The 20,211-nt window shown below is 41.0% G+C and overlaps 1 protein-coding gene across 5 annotated transcripts in view; it reads left to right on the top strand.

Moving 5' to 3' along the window:
• The window catches only part of AFF1 (ALF transcription elongation factor 1), a 200,990-nt gene that overhangs the window by 91,302 nt on the left and 89,477 nt on the right, over positions 1 to 20,211 (top strand). For all 5 annotated transcript variants that reach the window (XM_072754981.1, XM_025998127.2, XM_072754980.1 and 2 more), the window contains 2 exons: positions 18,372 to 18,492; positions 18,886 to 19,806. In XM_072754981.1, the coding sequence (XP_072611082.1) occupies positions 18,372 to 18,492; positions 18,886 to 19,806 (1,042 nt within the window). The remainder of the gene's footprint in view (positions 1 to 18,371; positions 18,493 to 18,885; positions 19,807 to 20,211) is intronic.

The following is a 20,211-nucleotide window of genomic DNA, read 5'->3' as shown; positions in this document are numbered from 1 at the left end:
GAGGGGCAGAGGGAGAGAGAATCTCCAGCAGACTCTGTGTGGAGCAGGGAACCCAATGTGGGGTTCAAGCGCATGATCCTGAGATCACGACCTGAGCTGAAACTGAGTCAGACACTTGACTGAGCCACTCACATGTACCCACCACCCCCTTACCCCCTTTCTGATGGAGACTTCTGGTTAAATCTGAAGTTTTTTTTTTTAAGATCTTATTTATTAAACATGAGAGACACAGAGAGAGAGAGAGAGAGAGAGGCAGAGACAGGCAGAGGGAGAAGCAGGCTCCATGCAGGGAGCCTGACATGTGGGACTCCATCCCAGTTCTCCAGGATCACGCCCTGGGCTGAAGACACTAAACCGCTGAGCCACCCGGGCTGCCCTAAGTCTGAAGTTTTATCTGTAGATATGGGTGACAGAACCATGTGGGATCTCTTTGTGTTTGGCAGCCTCTTAGATCCTACCATATTTATGAATTTATTCTTTTTTAAAAATTTATTTTTCATTTTTATTTTTAAGATTTTATTTATTTATTCATGAGACACACAGAGGCAGAGCCACAGGCAGAGAGAGAAGCAGGCTCCATGCAGGGAGCCTGATGTGGGTCTTGATCCTGGAACTCCAGGATCATGCCCTGGGCCGAAGGCATACGCTCAACTGCTGAGCCACCCAGGCGTCCCTATGAATTTATTCTTGTGGCTAATTTCCCTAACACTGTATTGGGAAATTTTTCAAACATTCAGAAAGTTGGAAGAATTGAACAGTAAAAAGCCTTATTCCCAGATTATACTATTAACTTTATTATTATATTTGTTTTCTCACATATGTACTCATCTCTTCATTGCTATGTCTATCCATTAATCTCTTATGCCTCTTGTGTAAGTTGCAGATCCCAGAATACTTCGCTTGTATGTCATTAAAGTATTTATTTACAGGGTTTTTCCCCTTTCACCACAAAAGTCACATGCCACGAAACGCACAAACTTTAAGTGTACTGGTGCATTTGACAGCAGTATATGTCTGCGTAACCCAAATCCCTCCAAAGATGTAGAACTAATCTTAGGGTCATTATATTTGGTGTGCATGTGGGAAGATGATTAGAAGATGTGTAAATGGACTTATTCTGTTTTATTTGTCCTCCTTTCAAGGTTTAGTTTCTGTGTATTTCTTTTTTTTAAAGATGTATTTATTTTGAGAGATATAGTACCTCAAGCAGGGGGAGGGGTGGAATCCTTACTCCCCACCCCCATCGTGGAGCCAGCTGTGGGGCTGCACCCCAGGACCCTGAGGTCATGACCTGCGCCAAAATCAAGAGTCAGATGCTTAACCGACTGAGCCACCCAGGTGCCCCTTGAGTATTGCTTTTAAAATGACTTCTCCCTGACTCACAGACTACAATTTCTTCAGTCTGTGACTGGGCAACATGGGGACTGCTTTCTTTGAAACAAGCAAAGCCTTCTTTACAGAGTGCTTTGAAGGCTTAAGTCCAAAATCATTGAATTTTTTTTGGATTAGCTCTTTGCCCAGTCAAGATGCTTCATGGGAGTAGAGCCCCCTGTCCATTCTTTAAGACCTCCCTATTTCTGGGTAACAGTGGGATGCATGTGACAGAGTGCAATTAAAGCCTGCTGCTTAAAGAGTGCATGTAGTAGAGGGGCGCCAGGGTGATTGGGTTGTGTTCTTCCAGGATCATGCTATGGAAGTCACTGGTAGGGAGAATGGGGTCTCTCCTGAAAGTGGTGGACTCAGTGTCACTCATCCTGCATGGGTGGGCTCAGGGTTCTCAGAGGCTCCGTCTTCTACCAGGATGAATGAGAGAATCTGGGAATACAGGAATGCTTTCCCAAGTAACCTGGTGGTGGGTCTGTAGACAACCAGGGGCCCCAAGCTGAAGTGGGGCAAGTTGTAATTTGTCAATCAAATTATCTGATTGAATGTTATCTGTTTATTTCTATTCTGTTCTTCTCCAGGTTTTGGTAAAGTCTAATGTAAATATTTCAGCCACTTCCTAGCTATTTTATAGTAAGGGAATAGTTGAATCTGTGATTGGGCCAGAGTTGTAGTGGAAGCAGCATTCCCTGGGGCAGAGGGAAGATAGCAGCCTTAATTAGTGAGAGATCCCCTAGAAGGTTTAAATCCAAGGAATAAGATTAAAGTGTGTAAGAGGTTCAGTCTACATTCATTTTGAAGATCTTGGTTTAATTTTATCAAGGCTGTTACCCTGTTTCTTTACACTGTCAACCTGACAAATGTCCTTTTATTTAAATGAAGGTATTCAAATCTAGTGGTGTAGTCTCCCACCAGACTTCTGAAGAACCAGGACATTTGAGGAACAGTAAGTTCTGACCTTTAATAGCAGCCACTGGCTTAATTCTTCATATTTTCCACAAACCACACCCGCCTGCTGGAGTAGATAGCTCAGGGAAGTTGGATGGACTCTCTGTGCCTTGGGATTTTTAATCCCAGAGCCTCTCCTGATGTTTTCCTTTGCTCTGCTGTCTCCCTCATATTCTGTCCTTTCCCATTCATTTCACCCTAAATCATATACAGCTGTAGCGTGAAGTCTATTACTGCATTGAAGATGCAGCTGGAACCAGTGACTGGGTTGGTTTTTATGCCTCCTGGTTTCCCAGGCTTCCACCAGCACACTATTTCTACAACCCTTTTGAGGCTGTTGACCATTAGGCCAGCAGGGTATTGGAGCTGAGTCCTGGAGGTAATAGATAACATCGTACAGTGAATGGTGCCAAACCCTGGAGGCAGCCAGCTTGGCACACTGTGCACCACACACTACATTATACCAGTCTTTTGGAATAAAAAAATAAGGCATTAAAATTAGAGATAAGAGTAGAGATTTCTCATCTTTCGCCCTCAAGTCAGGAAAGCTGATAAGAGAGAAATTTGGTGTTCCTGAAAGACTGACATGTTTCAGAAGACATTTCAGAAATAGTCTGTACTTTACTCCTTTAAAATGAAACACTTCAAAATAAACTTAAAAATTCACCCTCTGTCTTTCTTTCTTAATAATTTAGGATCTAGTCCAAGGGCTGACAAACCTTTTCTGTAAAGGACCAGATGGTAAATATCTCAGGCTTTGCCTGTCCACACAGTCTTTGTTGCAACTAGTCAGCTCTGCTGTTCCAGGACCAAAGCAACCATAGACAGTGTGTAAACAAATGGGCAGGGTTATGTTCCAATAAATCTTTATTTATAAAAACAAGCAGCTGGGCCAGATTTGGCTCACAAGCCAGTTTGCTAACCTCTGGTCTAGTCCATCTTTTTGTTTCTGCTAACTTTGTTTACTGTACATTTTTAGGTTGAAATTTAAGCATTGCTCAATCATAATTCAAATTGGAATGTTCAAACAATTTTTTTCCCTCTTTGCCACTGGTAGCCTTATTCTTTTTAAATTAATTTTACTTAAAAGCCTGAAATTTCTGAGCTAAGCATGTTAGGAAATCAAGGAACAATCACATGGGGATGTTCAACTAAATGTTCCTTTTACATTTATTACTGAATTTTTAAAATCGTGGAATTGTGGCTGCTGGTTCAACAAACACGCAAGGATACAAGGAAGTCTTGAAAATAGTGTGAAACCATTTGAATTAGGAAGTCAGGCCAGACTGCACAGCAAGGCTCTGTATCCATTGGGCACCAGGACTGTGTTCTTTGGGGCAATGAGGATGGAGGGCTGGGAGGAGTGGTCAGTTTTTTGTGATCATCTGGGGCCACAGCTAAGTCCATTTGCATTCTGAACTTTGACATCCCCACTCTGTTCATTACCTAAAATTGATGGTTTTTCATGAACAGATAATTTGAGGTCATTGTTTCAGGAGGAGAAAAGTCCACAGGCAATTCTTAGGGGCTTGCTGCCCTAAAATATCACTGAGGCTCTGGGCCAACCAGGTGGATTGGGTGGCTGCAAAAAGGCTGTCATCCCCTTGAATTATCAGTGGTTCTTTGGACCCTTTTTAGGAGAAATTTGGAGTTGTAGTTGGGGAATGAAGTAAATAAGATGGTGCAAACATCGCATGGTGAATGATCACCCCTCCAGGACTTACATGCTTTCTCAGCAGGGGCGTGGGGACCCCTTCCCCTCTTCCAAACCCCTGTTTGTTCTTCAAGCTCAGATGTCACTGCTCCTAATTAAATCATCCCAGACTCCTTCCTTTAGAGTTGATGTTTTTCTCCTCTGATTCTTTAGTGCTTGTGGCACTTGTAACCAGCCTCTGCAATCAATCTTAGCAGTCTGCCCCTACCCCCTTTTGTATTTCTCCCACTAGATTGTAGAATCCTTACTTCTTTTGTCCTTAGGTCTAGCACATAGGAAGGGAGTCAATATTGACTGGAAACAAATAGATTTTCTGTTTTTATTCTGTGAGGCTGAAGGTCTTAGTTGGACTATGGAAAACCATAGAAGTGCATTTGTGCTCTTAAATAACCTTAGGTGCAATAAAATTTAAAATGCGATGATGTTGGAAGAAACCATTTTACAATCAGACACTGTTAATATAAAGCATCAGTGCATTTGGTTATTTTAAGTGTTTGCTTATTGTTTCCTTACAATAGGTCTATTTGCTTCTGCTTTTCAAAGAGAGAGTTAAATTTTAAAGCAAATTTAAAATTTTAAAGCATTATAAACTCTGAAGCTCTTGAAGTGTATTTAAAAAAATTAAGTGAACTCTCAAGCTTCTAGTTTACTGGTGTTGAAGAAGGTAGAGGATGCTGTATTAAGTTTGATAAATACCCTTTGTTTAAGCAAGTGAACTGCCTGTTGGCAGTGATGGGGAAAAGATGATATATTCTGCATATAAATGTCCATGGCTGGGCCAAAATCCAGCCCAAGGAATCCTGACAAGCTTTGTAAGGCTCATAACACTGCTTAGCAGAGGTCAAAATGAAGGGAGACTTCTCCAGAAAAACAATGACTTACTGTTTAGCTTTCAGGAGATGCCAGTTATAGCCGGTGGTAGGAGGTGAGCTGGGGTTATGATGAAAATGAGAATATTTAGAAACATGTAATTGTTGTTTGTTGCCATATAAAATACCAATACATGTTTCCAGCTTTCTTCTCCTATAATAATCTCCCTGTTCTTCCTTCTTGAAATGTCTGTAGGATAAAATGGAAGAGATAATGCCTCTAGCTTTTATGACATTAAGCTTTCTTTCTGTGAAAACAAATGTGACATGTGCAGTTAACTAAAAGAAGATAACTAAGTCAGGAGGTAAAGAAAAAACTTGATGATTCTGTAAAAACATACCAACACTTGATTCTTACATTATTGTTGTCTGTTTTGTGTGATATGCAAGTGAGTTAGGATTATCTTTGTGTTTTACATCCATGTGTGTTGGAGCCTAACCACCCCCCCCGCCTTTTTTTTTTTTTTTTTAGTGGTAGAAAGTTTATCTCTTCATATATACATGTCCACAGCAGCTTGTTTAACTAGGTTTAAAGTATAATTGGCAGTGGCTTCCACTGGAAGTTATGTGTTGATCAGGGGATGGAAAATCCATCCTTAAGTTTAGTCTTCGATATACTCCCATAATGGAATGAGTTTCATTAAATGGGTAGAGGAGGAGCCCTACATTTTTTTGTTTGTTCAGTAACTGAAATGTGCTGATGGGTCTCTACATATTCATTTAAAGAATAAATGTTTCTTAACATTTTCTTTTTTAGAAAAATAAATCACCTCTTGCCAGTTTCCTTATTATCCCATTGTTCCTGACTGTTCTTATCAATACATAGACATTGTTTTTCCTTTCATTTTCCAAAAGTAAGCCTTTTCCTGTTGCTTTTTGCTGTTGGTTAGTGAGTCTAAATGCTGAGCATTTATTCTGGCTGAAGCAGCACTTGGTACATTGGCCCAGTTTCAAACAGTTCTTCTTATCGTATGTGCTGCAATTGGTTCTCTGGAATGTGTGTGTGTTGGAAGTTCGGTCATTGGGAGGGACTTTTCCTTTTGGAATGGTAAATCCTATAGTTGTCTTAGCTGTTCTGTAGAATGTAATTCATTCAGTTTGATATATGTGGGGAATTATATGCTGCTCAAGATGTTAAGTGACAAAAAAAATCCCCTTAGTATATTTATTTGATCTCTTATGACTCGTCTTAACAAACAAAAAAATAAACTTGTTCCTGAATAATTTCTTGAGAGTAGTTGCTTTTCTTGTTTTTTTTTAAACCCCTTAAGAGGCATTTCAGCAGTCTCATGAGATACAAGATGAATTTAGGAATGATTTGTTTTTCTCTTGCTTTCTGTGTGGTACTTGAAAATTTGATTGATGTGTAAATCTTATTTGTGGGATGGTGTCCATAACTGCCAAGTTTAAAAAAAAAAAAATACTGTCTTTTGAAAATGTTTCTGTTAGCTCCAGATTGTATAATTTGTTGTTGTTCATTAAAAAAAAACAAAAAAACAAAACACTACTTGAGGTTCTGCATCTGTATGCAGATTACCATCCATTCAGTCAGTACTCCTTAGCCTAATGGGTTAGTGCTTTCTCCACAGTGTGGAGCAAGAGAGAAAAGGTGACTGACATTCTGTAGCATATGTTCTTGGAGGAAGTGAGTGTGGAGAGCCAGACATAATTTTTTTTTAAAAGATTTTATTTATTTATTCATGAGAGAGACACAGAGAGAGAGAGAGAGAGAGAGAGAGAGAGAGGGGCAGGCAGAGTCACAGGCAGAGGGAGAAGCAGGCTCCATGCAGGGAGCCCAATGTGGGACTCGATCCTAGATCTCCAGGACTACGCCCTGGGCCGAAGGCAGGCGCTAAACCGCTGAGCCACCTGAGCTGCCCGAGAGCCAGACATAATTGAACAGATAAATGAATAGATGAGATAATTTTTAGGTAGTGATAAAAAGAGATGGAGCAGGGTGAAGTGCTACAAAACTCGTGCTGGTGAGGCCAAGTGCTCATTTAAACCTGGGACCTCACTGAGGAGCTCTTTTAACCGAAGGTGTTGCTGGCAACATTGTCCTCCACTCTCCTGAGGGAGCATCCAGGTAGGGATCAGCAATGCACAACTCTACCGGTTCTAGGCATGGAAATGCCAGTGTGGCTAGTACTTGAGAAAGGCAGGGGAGAGGGGCTTATATCTGGAGATAGTGTGCTGGAGATAGAGCCTTATAGGTCAACCTTCTGGGTTTTAATCTTAAATTCTAAGGGAAGCCTATGATGATCTTCCATCAGTGGAAGGAGCCATGTAATCTCATTTGCATTTTAAAACTTTCTAGATGTTGTATTTTTTTGTTTTGTTTTCCCCACAATGCATTTAAAACAGCATGGAGAGATTTTTTTCATTGTGGGATTTTTGTTGAAGCTTTAGTCCTAGGGACAGCTTATTAATATTATTCTGAATCTTATTTGATTTAAAATTAATGTGTATTTGCTATAAATGTTATTTAGCCTTTTTTTTTTTTTTGGTGTAGTATACTTGGACTTTCATGACTAATAATATGGCAAACTGAAGTATAAAAACCATAATATTAACTAATAGACATATGGTGTTAGCCAAGGCAGCTTTCATGGCTGACCTAGGAAAGAGAGATGTCAGCTTCCTTTTCGGTTTGAGTCATTTGATGTGTACAACAGTCTGGTAAAATCAGTTTTAGGTATGAGACAATGAATCGTATTTTGTCATCAAATAATGAGTAAGACTGGCAGGCTTCAGGAGAATTCTCGACTGTTTGGAATTGAGTAATGCTTGAATGTAATCACTAAGTCAAGGATAGTAGATTAAGCATCACTTTCTAGTTCTAAGCCCTGTGCTCTCAGGAAGAGTCCTTGCCATTAAGGAGCTCACAGTCTGATAAAGAAAATCTGTAGGCACGTGTACAGTCTGTCTCATTTCTGTAAATGTAAACATGGAAAGACTTGCAGGAATAGATGTATTCCAGAGAAAGGAATCATTCACATCAGAGATAGGAGGTGAGAATGGAGTTTGGGGCTAGGGACCCTGATGGAGAGGCAGGGATATTTGGGAAGGCTTCGAAAGTCAGGGGAAGAGTTCTCAAGAGAACTGGCAGAGATGAGGGCTGTGCTTTTTTCCTACATCCCCCAGTTCTTTGTGTTCATAGTATTGGGGGGGGCGCAGGAATGGGGTCTTCCCCATTTTTGTTTGAGAAATGAGCAGAAAGAGGTCTTACCCCTTGAAGGTTGGAGGTAAGTTGAAGCCAGGTACTGAAGGGTGTCGCTTGGCTTAACCCCTGTAGTTTTAATCGTGTAGGCAGCATTGGGCTCAGAAAAGTTGTAAATAGGTGAGTAATAAGATCAGATTCATGATTTTTATAAAGGCATTTAATGTGAGGCAGCTGTGTGGAGCTAAGTGGCTGAGGACAAGAAGCCTTGTGGGGCTGTGCTCCCAAGTCAGAAGTAAGGAAGTCCACACAACACTTCATTTAAATTTTGGATGCTTAATAGATTTAATATCCCAATCTTTTTTTTTTTTTTTTTTTTTTTTTGGTTGAGCATGAATTAAATGAGACAAGCATTAAAAGTCTAGAACTTTGAGCTAGATTCTCCATTCTTTCTTAGTTTATGATCACCGCATTCTTTTATTTTTTGGCTATTATAATACAGACTTTCACCAGCCTCATTATTTTATAGGTGTGTGATGTGGTCCTTCATGGTCAGTTGAGTGTGAAAGAAGAATGGCATGGTAATGAGGCCAGTGCTCTGGTTGATCCTAGTACAGACGAGACCCGCAGGGGAGAGCCAACAGCTTCTGCCCATGTTTCTGACTGGTGCCAAATGTACAGTTGCCAATAAGGCAGGCGGTCTGAGGTAGTTCCGAACACCAGGGACCTTTATAACTAAATGAGGGAACAGAAATAGTCAAGTGGCAGATTTATCTCTAGTGAGCCTGTTGCCACTGTGGGAGGTGGAGGGTCATTTCTGTACTTGCTTTCAGTTAACTGTAAGTAGGAAGTGTCGGCATTTTAGGGATCCCCTCTGAGAGACTGCCTTTTTCTGGAATTTCTTAGCTACATTCATATGTTCTCATTTCAAATAGCATTAAAAGCAAATTTTACTAACCCCTAGCACATTGATTGTCAAATCTTCAAGGTCGGGAGTGATTTCTTTTCAGTGTTGTGGTTTGTGTAATTGTGCCATTTGCATGATGGCCTTCCTCAGTCAGTACTAGTTTTTTGATTTTTAAAAAAATGTTTAAAATGTGTGTGCTTGTGTTTTAAACGTGTTTAGAAGGTAAAGTACTATTTCTTATGCATAGGAACACAGTAACTCATCTGTCTCCTCTCCCCTCAACCTCCTCTTGTTGGAGCTCTGTATCCCCACCCACACAGCTTCCCTCACTGCCCTTTTAAGACTATTGAAGAAGACAAATTCTTGTGCTTTTCCATCAATAGGGTACAAATGCCTCTCCAAATATATTTATGATCTATTAAGGTAACCAAAATGAGCTCTAGTGAGACAGGTTTTCTAAAAAAAAAATCAGCTGCTTGCTGGTGTTTGAACTTTGGAACATAGTCTCTAAGGCACTGCTTTATGCAGATGGGTCTATAATTTTTAGTAATGATTGAAGACTGAGTCCAGGGTCCAAAATCAGTGTTCATAGGTTCCAGTGAGAGTTAGTGCCAAAATGTTCAACACCTCAATTTTTCTTTAGCCCTGATCTTGATGTTGTTACATGAAGCAGTTTCTTTTGTTCTTAATCAAAATTTTTAACTGCGCAAATAATGAATGGATACCTTCTCATTTAAAAAAAAAAAAAGTTAAAAAAAAATAAATAAAAAAAAAAAGTTAAAATATTCCTTAAACCACCACACTACTGCTTACCTCCTCTACCCTAATCTGGTGCTTCTTCCTGATAGATATTTGTAAAGTGAATCCTTTTAGACCTTTGCTACATACTAACATGTATGTAGAAAAATACCTGGCAGGTTCATTTTGAAAGGTAAATTAACATGTCTCTCATTAGGATGGAAATGCCTGACTTTTTACTCAAGTTTGCCCAAGTAGAGGCTCTCTCAATTCAAAACTCATAGTATGTCTATAAGATATATAAAAATATCTTAAAGGTTGATTTAATTTTGCAAAATGGAGTGATATACAACTCCTTCAGTATTCTAATGAGGCTGCGTCTTCTGTGGCAAGCAAAAGTGAGTAGCAGAGCTGTACTTTGAGATAATCCCCTTGGAGCTCCTCCAGGGAAAAAAGAGTGACATAATTCTATTTTGTCATTTCACTTGGCTGATATTTCTTTTATATTAAATCAGATTTGGTCTTTGAAATTAAGGGTTAAATCTTTGTTTTTTCTTTGCATTTATTGTGTATGTTAGGTGATGGGGGAAGTAATAAAGGTGAAATCTTTGGAAGATTTAGCTGAGTGATTTTTATTACAAGTGATTTTATTTATTTTTATTCCTGTTGCAAATTCTTTCACATGTACAAAGCAGAAGAGGGAAAAAATTCTCCATTCTTTGAAGCAGCATTTCTTCTTTCAAACATGGAGCCACTCTGATTTCTCATGTTTAAAGTGTATTGATGAGTGATACAGATTTAATGGCAAAATGAACTTTGTGCTTTGAAGTATGTTGACATTTTCCTGTAAAGCCAGTATGTGAAAAATGTTCCCTGAATGTTAGATTGTAGGACTAGAGAAACATGGTGGCAAAGGGCCTGAAGATGGACTTTAAAAGTCAACAGAGGTGGGCAGTCCCAGTGGCTCAGTGGTTTAGTGCCACCTTTGGTCCAGGGTGTGTCCTGGAGATCCAGGATCGAGGCCCGTGTCGGGCTCCCTGCATGGACCCTGCTTCTCCCTCTGCCTGTGTCTCTGCCTCTCTCTCTTTGTGTGTGTCTCTATGAATAAATAAAATCTTTAAAAATAAAAAAAAAGAAAAGTCAACAGAGGTGGTTTCCAAAATAAAAAAGTCGCTTGCATGAAAGTAAGAACCCAAAGCTGCTATCCTTTTGTCTGTCACTTTGTGACATATCACCAGTCTCTCTCTCTCTTTTTTAAAGATTTTATTTATTTATTTATTTATTTATTTATTTATTTATTTATTCATTCATTCATTCATTCATTCATTCATTCATTCATTCATGACAGGCACACAGAGGCAGAGACACAGGCAGAGGGAGAAGCAGGCTCCATGCAGGGAGCCTGCTGTGGGACTCGATCCCAGGACTCCAGGATCACGCCCTGAGCCAAAGGCAGATGCTCAAACGCCGAGCCACCCAGGCGTCCCATATCACCAATCTTTAAACCAGGCTTATCCAACTTTTGTGAATAGACTGAGAGTTTTTCGTTTTGTTTTCTCTTTTGTCCATTCAAGTCAGAATGGCATAGTCCTCCTAAAACAGTAAAAAAGACTCATTCTTTTCCAAAATTAGTCTACGTTTTAGATTTTAGGATTTTTTTCCTTTCTTTACTGCCAAATGTCTCTTCCATGCCTAGGGAGATAAATACACTGGAGAAATTACACTCTATCCCCCAAGGAAGAATTCAACTTTTAAATGTGAGTTCTAGAGAGAATGGTCACATCTATTAGAGGCAGGTCTGTGTGGAGTGGTCAGTCAAGGGTGATAAATGGGTAGTCATCTGTGCATAGCCTGCCCTGGGGGCCCAGGGTTGCCATGGAAGCACCCAATGGCATTTGGTGATCCTGCATGACTAACCTAGATTAGCAGCAGGGCCTGTGGGCTCCAGCCTGGACGTAGGTGCTCACAGCCAGATGATGGCCCCATTGCTCACGCTCAACTTGGCCCTTCCTGTTACTTATAGTGTCTTTTCCTCCTTCCACCTATGTTCTTTTCCTTTCTTTTTTAGTGCAAGGGAAATTGAGAAAGAGGATCTCTCTCATTAATCCATACCAGAACTGTGATTTCTTCATTCTGTCACAGTGTTTTTAACACATCTACCCATAATGGCAAGGAGGAACATTTGAGAAGTCAGAGTAAATGGGTCCTGACAGGCCCCAGCATGGGCTTGACTGAGTGACTGCGTTCAGGGGCTGAATGGGCAGCTCTGAATTCCTCAGGAGTTCAACACCTCTCCGAAAGCGAGAGCAGCCTGGTGTGTGTTAGAGTTCCAGGCTTCACGGGGGCTCCTGCGTGGATTAGAGTGGTAGGATTCTGTGACTGCAAACCTGCAGCGCCGTCCGCCTGAGTAATGCTTGGTGCACTCGTGTTCTGCAGGGCCTACCAGGCACAGGAAGCTGGAGCCTATGGTTTCGCCTTTGGTCTTTCTAGTTCGCTTAAGAGGGGGAAAAAGTGGAGGGCAGTGGTTTGTTGCAGAGATCTTTTTGATCCATCGGTACTGAACCTTTGCAGACGGGGGACAGTAGTATGTGATCCAAAAGCAACAAAGTAGTGACTGAATGGCCGCTGGAAGTAACTCCCTATTTTATTTAGGCAGACTTCTGCTGAAACTCCTGACCATCTGCAGGGTGGTCAGACTTGGCACCCTCCCCCCAGGGGCACTTCAACATGTGGCCTTATTTTTGAATGCCCTAGGTTGCTTCAAATCATCATGTGACTTGGTGGTCTCTCTGTTTCTCTCTGTCTCTGTCTCTCTCTCTCCCTCTCCCCAGGTCAGGGGAGGGGGCTCCTGGGCTGGCCAAGCAAGTGGCACCAAGGCTCTAGGAACTTGGCCTGGGTTAGTGGCCAGAAGTTCCTGGGAGTGGAGCCTGATATCAGGCATGTAATGGCTGCTTTGGTGCAAGTTTATTTACAGCCTGTCCTTGAAAGAAATTAATGTGAAGAGCCCCTTAGCACATTGGAGAGGACTTGTGAATTTAGAGGTTGTTATGGAGCCAGTAACCTCAAATCTGTAAATTAAAAAGGGCTCTAATTTTTTTTTTTTTTTAAGGTTCTAAAATAAGAATTGTGGTGTGGTTTTTATAACCTGAGGAGTAACTTCATGCTGCTGGCCATTCCTCTCTCAAAGGGCTCTCTGTCAGGTCCTGAGGCAAAGACAGACCCTCGTGGATACATTTAACCAAACACATTTTGTGGCTCTGAGATTGCTCTGCTGGCAGGGATAAAACCTGAATCATCGATGTGTACCTTTTTGAGACCAAGGAATTGTGAGTGATTGTAAATGAACACACAGCACACCTTCTTTGTTGTTGCCCTATTTAATATTGTTGTTGCCCTATTTAATATAGCCTTGCTGTGCAGAACTTGCTAGCAGAACTGTGATTAAGAATACCTGCTTTTTTGCCAAACAGACTTGCATTCGAATTTTAAGGTTCTCATTTAATAGCAAATTAATCTCTGAGCTTCATTTTTTTCCCCTCGTCTGGAAGATGGGGTTAATAATCTCCCTCTCACAGAGTTGTTGTGAAAATTAAATAGGAGACCGATGTGGTGTGCCTAAATCAGTGCTGACTGAACAACAGCTGCTAAGTGGTGGCAGTTCTTGGCAACCTGCTGGTACTGTCATCCTTGCTCCCATTTTCGGTAAGCTTTATTAGAGTGATCCATAGAGCCAAGTAGAGTGTGCACACCTAGAAACTTGTTACATGTAAGATCTCACGTCCCACATCAGATCTACAGACTCAGAAACTGGGGGATAGGTTCTCTGCATTCCATGATTTAACAGGTCCTCCAGGTTGATTCTAGTGTTCATTGATTTGGGAACCTCTCACCTAATCCACAATGCTGCGTAGAATGCAGGGAAAGAGAACTTGTAGCTTTGTGTGGAACAATGAGAAAGTCCAGTGAAAGGATGATGTTGGGATGGGGTTATCCCCTAAGGGAGAATGTTTTCTCCTCCACACCAGAGGAGAAATGCCACCTTTAATTTTATTAAATGAAGTGATAGTCACCTTGTAATTATTCAAAGGTAATTAAGTCTGTGAATCATGTAGGACATGTACTTCAAATCCCCTCATTTGAAATTCTTCTGTCGACCCCGTCTTTGCACCTTGAATTAAAGATGATGTGTAAGGCTGAACAGTGATTTACTTACTCATGGATACTAATTGTTTTGATATTTAAAAAAAATAGATATTTCCCCTGATGTCAAAATAGAATAAAGAAAAACATTCATGAAAAAATTTGCCTATGAACTTTAGCAAACCATTCATTAAACCATTGCAAATTTAGAGTAAGTAAAAGCCAAGTAAACCAGAAAGCTCCCCAGTGTGACTGGTAAAACCCTGACAGTTGCAAGGAGAAGGTAGACAGTCCAGAAGAATGAGGACTCAGAGCCTATCCTCTGTAGTCCTGGGAATTGTGAACTGGTCACTTACTGTCTCTTCGGCCTACCTCTGCCCTGCCCAGGAGCCTTGGGGAGTGAGACCCAAGGCACAGTTGGGGGAGAGTGAGTTTCTCTCACAAAGTCTAGAACTCATAAAACTCATCCTACCAGTAACACTCATGAGGTCTTTCCTCATCTCACTAGGTTTTTCAGTTGAAGGGTAATGAATGGTTAATTAAAAAAGAAATACACTCAAAGGTTGTTTCAAAATTGGTATAGTATTACATTTGTCTGCCAATAAAATCTTGGTGTGGGTTTTAACTTTTAAACTAATGAAATAAAACCTCTAATTAAGCCGAGTCCCTAATTTAATAGGATTTTTTTCCCCTGTGGGAGGTACCTGGATTTTTGAATCACATAGCAGCCATAAGCCGGTGTTGGAAATGTTGTAAAATTGGGTTCTTATTATTTCCATAGCAATTTTTGTTACTTAAGAAATAAAACAGGGATCCCTGGGTGGCTCAGTGGTTTGGCGCCTGCCTTTGGCCCAGGGCGCGATCCTGGAGACCCAGGATCGAATCCCACGTCGGGCTCCCGGTGCATGGAGCCTGCTTCTCCCTCTGCCTGTGTCTCTGCCTCTCTCTCTCTCTGACTATCATAAATAAAAAAAACAAAACAAAACAAACAAAAAAAAAACTTAAAAAAAAAAAAAGAAATAAAACATTGAAGTGTGGTAAAACTCCCATGATAACGGAGATAAGGCTGTGCTGATCAATTTAGAAATACCTGAGTACTTTTAAGCCAGGGTAGCTTTTCTTAAAAATATGTGTGGAGTTGATAGAAAAATTAAGTGAGGACCCCAAGCTGCCTATAGTTGGGGTGCCACTGCTCACACCCTCAATTTCCATCTGGAACTGAGAATTTTGCATTTGGGTTACCTTCTCGGAGACCAAGGTAAAAATCAGAAGTGGGCAGAAGTCTGTTATTGAAGTAGAGCCAAAGGCTGTGAACACTCATAAGCAAATAAAGCTGTAGGGACTGTGGTGGTGTAACCTGCAGAATCAGAAAGGGAGAACTCCCTTCATGATGAGGATGTAAAGCAGATGCCCTTGGGAAGCTGCTTCTTACCTGTGTGTGGTACATGTACCAAGTAGCTGTGGAAAAGAGAAGCTTGGCATTTCGGGTTGCTTACAAGACAGTTAGTTGCATGCCCTACCTGCTCTGCGGGTGGCTGTAAAAGCAAGTTGGAAGGAAAAAAGTTATTTCCTGATCAACCCTCTTAATTGGCTCTCATGGATGTATGTTAACGTTACATGATTTTTTTTTAAAGACTTAATTTATTCATGGGAGACATGGAGAGAGAGGCAGAGACATAGGCAGAGGAAGAAGCAGGCACAGGCTCCCCATGGGAAGCCTAAGGTGGGACTCAATCCCCAGTTCCTGGATTCACACCCTGAGCCAGAGGCTCAACCACTGAGTCACTCAGCTGCCCCTCATGAATTTTTTTTTTTTTTTTTTTTTTTAGCCAATGAAGAATTACCAAAGTTATAAAATAACTGAAAGGAATTCCTGAAAGGTCATCAGGTTCACTGTGCTGCTTTCAACCAGAAATAACTCTAACTGTCCAAAACATGTGAGATTCAGACTCTATTGAAGAAGATTCCATAGCTAGTTTCTGGTTTAGTCTTTTTTTTTTTTCCAACTTTTTTCAGTATGTTGACTAACATAAATTGTTCACTTTGTAGTTCTCTTGTAAAGTATGACATCAAGCTATCCATTCTTTAGGAAAAGTTTTTGTTATGGTAAGCTAAATAGGTAATTCTTTGGCCACATCCAGGTAAATTTAGCCAGGTAGCTTAGCCTCCTCACCACCTTAAGGCTATGGTAAAAGCAAAAAATAACTTTATAGATGGCTATTTTTAAAAAATTGTTTTTGCATATGTCTTCCGGAGTTAATTTTTAAAAATACATTATATATCTTTAAAAATACATTATAAACATAGTGGCTGTTTTTTAATTTAAAACTAATGGTTAGGGATCCCTGGGTGGCTCAGCAGTTTAGTGCCTACTTTCAGCCCAGGGCATGGTCCTGGAGTCCAGGGAAAGAGTCCCACGTCAGGCTCCCTGCATGGAGCCTGCTTCGCCCTCTGCCTGTATCTCTGCCTTTCTCTCTGTGTCTCTCATGAATAAATAAATAAAATCTTAAAAACAAAACAAAACAAAGTAATGGTTAGTTTCTATGTACCATGCATTAGCATCAGGAGAGAGAGAAGTGAGAGGTTCTATTTTGATGGAGCTCACATACTAGGGGGAAAGGGGAGGAGGAGAGAGAAGCACTCATTGTGTTATATTAGCACATGCTTGGTGAATTTAAGGAAGCCTTTAGATTGGGTAACATTGGAACCACCCTAGAGATTTGCTGGTAGCTGAAAATCGGGGATAAGGGTGTGAGGTTGAGAGAGAAGCAGAGGAAATTTGTTTGATTAGAATGAAAACATCAAAGTCCAGGATACCAGTGAGGAGCAAGGAATAGTCTGGAATGCCCAGAATATACAGGTGGTTTGTGGGTGAATCATATTACATGTGTGAAATGGTCCTGGGAGAATTGATTATCATTCAGGGTTCTAGAGATGAGATTAGAGCAAGAGGCTGCTTTTAAAGGTTATGTTTGGGAAGTAGACATGACTGTCAAGGAGAATGCGTGCGGCAGGTCTACATGGAAGCAGTAGGGTGATATCTAGAGTAGATTTGTACTAGATTATTGGGAGAATTTTAATGCCATAGCAAGGATTTAGAGTTAATTCTGCAGCAGCAAAGAGCTATCAAATGCTTGTTATTTTAAAATGTGGGTAGTGGCATGGGAACCAGAGCTTTAGGTTGGATTTCTTTCTATGAGAAGGCTAGTTTAGAGAGACAAGATGTTGGGGAAGCAGGGAGGACAGTAAGTAGGCTCTTGTTGGAGAAAATAAGAGAAGTCATGAGAGCAGAGAGGCCAGGAAAAGGGGTGTCTGAGATCAGCACTATAATTTGTGAAGGTGTGCATGTGATCTTGGCAAGACAGTTTAATTTTTTCCTACTTATTTATTCACATAATGATGGGGGAAAGGATTCAGTAGCTCCCCTAGAAACACATGTATGAGGACAAAAGTCAGTTTATAGTTCTTACTATCGTTATTCTTATATATCACTTATGAGTGTCGGGAGAGTGTGGCCTGTGTTGCTGACCTGTGGCAAGCCTACTTTGGGATTACATGCTAGCTAAAACTGCACTCTTGTTGGTTTCCTTCTGCCATTTGTTTGTCAGTGAATGCATTTTTAACCCTTTTAGTGCCAGGGCTGATGATTTAGGATATATTTTTATGTGGTTTAAGTAGGGCAATCAGATTATCAGACTTCTCGGTAGGTAAAGCTGACATCTAAAATTGGATTTTCCTGGGGATCCCTGGGTGGCTCAGTGGTTTAGCACCTGCCTTCGGCCCAGGGCATGATCCTGGAGTCCTAGGATTGATTCCCACATCGGGCTCCCTGCATGGAGCCTGCTTCTCCTTCTGCCTGTGTCTCTGCCTCTCTTGCTCTGTGTCTCTCATGAATATTAAAAAAAAAAAAAGAAAAAGAAAAGAAAAGGATTTTCCCATCCTTTACATTTGAAATGAGAAGTAAAAATTATCTTTTGGGGTTTAACATGCCAAGACACTCCCGGTAGAATAGGCAGAGAATAAAGTAAATGCTGTTTTGGGTGCTTGGTAATCTTTTAATTATGAAATAAACCTTTTGATTTTAATCTTCCAAAATGTATAATAGTGATCCAGGAAAACAGCCTTATTAAAGTTCACATCCTGCTGACTCCTTCAGATGAAAAGCTTCTATCTCTACCCCATATTTTGCAAGCTGAAAGTAAAAATAACGCTAATCTTGTCGCTCTTCCACGACTGCCTATAAAAGACTGTTCAGTTTGGAGTCAGTCCTGAGCCATGAAGGGCAGTATTCCAGAGTGACTGCTTAGGTTTCTGGAGCCAGGACTTAAGGCCAGAGGGTCACAGCCTCAATCCAGGAGTGGTTTGGGGGACTTACGCTTTCTTTGAAACATTTCCTTTGTTATCACTTCTTGTTGACCTCTCCTGGCCTCCCTCACACATGTACACATGCAAAACAAAACTTGGACGCTGATAAATTTTATTGTTTTTGTTCCTTTGTGGCATCTGAAACAGCTTGTACAATGAAGACCGGAACCTGCTTCGAATTAGAGAGAAGGAAAGACGCAACCAGGAAGCTCACCAAGAGAAAGAGGCATTTTCTGAAAAGATCCCCCTTTTTGGAGAGCCCTACAAGGTATTCAGTGAATACTAGAAAGCCTGATTTATCACCATATTTCACTCTGTAATAGAAAGTGAGTTTGAACAGGGGTCACAAATATGAAAATAAGACCACTTATCTTAGATTGTCTTTGAAAAAAGACTGAAAATTCTCTGTACTTCGCCATTCAAATGACCAGTTTGTGGTCTTCCTTTGTAATGTTAGTCTCCTGTCTTTAGTAATATTTGTCCAGGGTGGGCTTCTCAACAGGATAATTGAGTTTAAACTGCATGTTACATTTTATGTTATACATTAAATAGAAGTGAATTTTTTTTTCTTTAAATAGTATTATGTAACATTTATTAAATGATGATTTTCCTTAGATTTTTTTTTTCCAGTATCTAACTCTGCTATATTTTCCCTTTCCAGACAGAAAAAGGTGATGAGCTATCCAGTCGAATACAGAACATGTTGGGAAACTATGAAGAAGTGAAGGAGTTCCTTAGCAGCAAGTCCCACCCTCATCGCTTGGATGCCTCTGAAAATAGGTTGGGAAAGCCAAGATATCCTTTATTTCCTGAGAAGGGGAGCAGCATTCCATCCCACTCCTTCCACACGAGTGCCCACCACCAGCCTGTTAATACTCCTGCCTCCGGACCACTTCCTGTTGGTAACGTAAGCCAGAACCCAAAGATGGCACAGCCAAGAATGGAACCAATGTCAAATCCTCATGTCAAAAGCTATGGCCCACCAGACAGCCAGCACCCGACCCAAGATCGCCTTGGTCAGGAGGTGTGCGGCTCTGGTCATCACAAAAAAGGTGACCGCAGAGCTGATGGAGACCGCTGTGCTTTGGTGACAGACTCTGCTCCAGAGAGGGAGCTTTCTCCCTTACTCTCCTTGCCTTCCCCAGTGCCCGCCCTGTCATCTGTACATTCCAACCAGCAAGCTCTTCCCCGGACACAAGGAAGCAGCAAGATTCACAGCAGTAACAGTAACAGTAAAGGCTATTGCCCAGCCAAATCTCCCAAAGACCTAGTAGCAAAGGTCCATGATAAAGAGACTCCTCAAGACAGTTTAGTGGCAGTTGCCGGCCTTGGGGTGGCCCCTCCCCAGCCACCTTCTCAGACTTTCCCCCCACCTTCCCTCCCCTCAAAAACTGTTGCTATGCAGCAGAAGCCCACGGCTTATGTCCGGCCCATGGACGGTCAAGATCAGGCTCCTAGTGAGTCACCTGAACTGAAACCACTGCCGGAGGACTACCGGCAACAGACCTTTGAAAAAACAGACTTAAAAGTGCCTGCCAAAGCCAAGCTCACCAAACTGAAGATGCCATCTCAGTCGGGTGAGGTGAGTGGATTTTCATATCTGGGGCAATTTCAGTGTGAAGGGGAATTCAAGATGGAAGTTTCTGGTGACTTCGGGGCATGGGTATCAATGGCTTTTGGGTTATGAGACTCCTTTTTGGCTTTCGGATTTTGTTGACCCACAAAGAACTCAGGTCTGAGATGAATTATTGATGACAGTGAAATATGATTTTCAGGAAGGTATTTTTAAAAAGCATTGAGCCATAATTTATATACTGTGAAATATAGAGATCATGAGTACATTTTGCTGTGTTTTGAAAAATGTATACACCTGTATAACCCACAACTCAGTCATATTTATCATGAGAAAGTTTCAGGAAGGTTTTGAGCTGTCATTGCTTTTGTTTGTTTGCTTTTACTTGTATGTTTGGGGGAGTACTGACTTACT

Source organism: Vulpes vulpes, chromosome 4 (genome assembly GCF_048418805.1).
Source record: "Vulpes vulpes isolate BD-2025 chromosome 4, VulVul3, whole genome shotgun sequence".
NCBI lineage: Eukaryota > Metazoa > Chordata > Mammalia > Carnivora > Canidae > Vulpes > Vulpes vulpes.
Note: the sequence above shows the minus strand (reverse complement) of the source record. Positions and strands in the feature narration are given on the sequence as shown.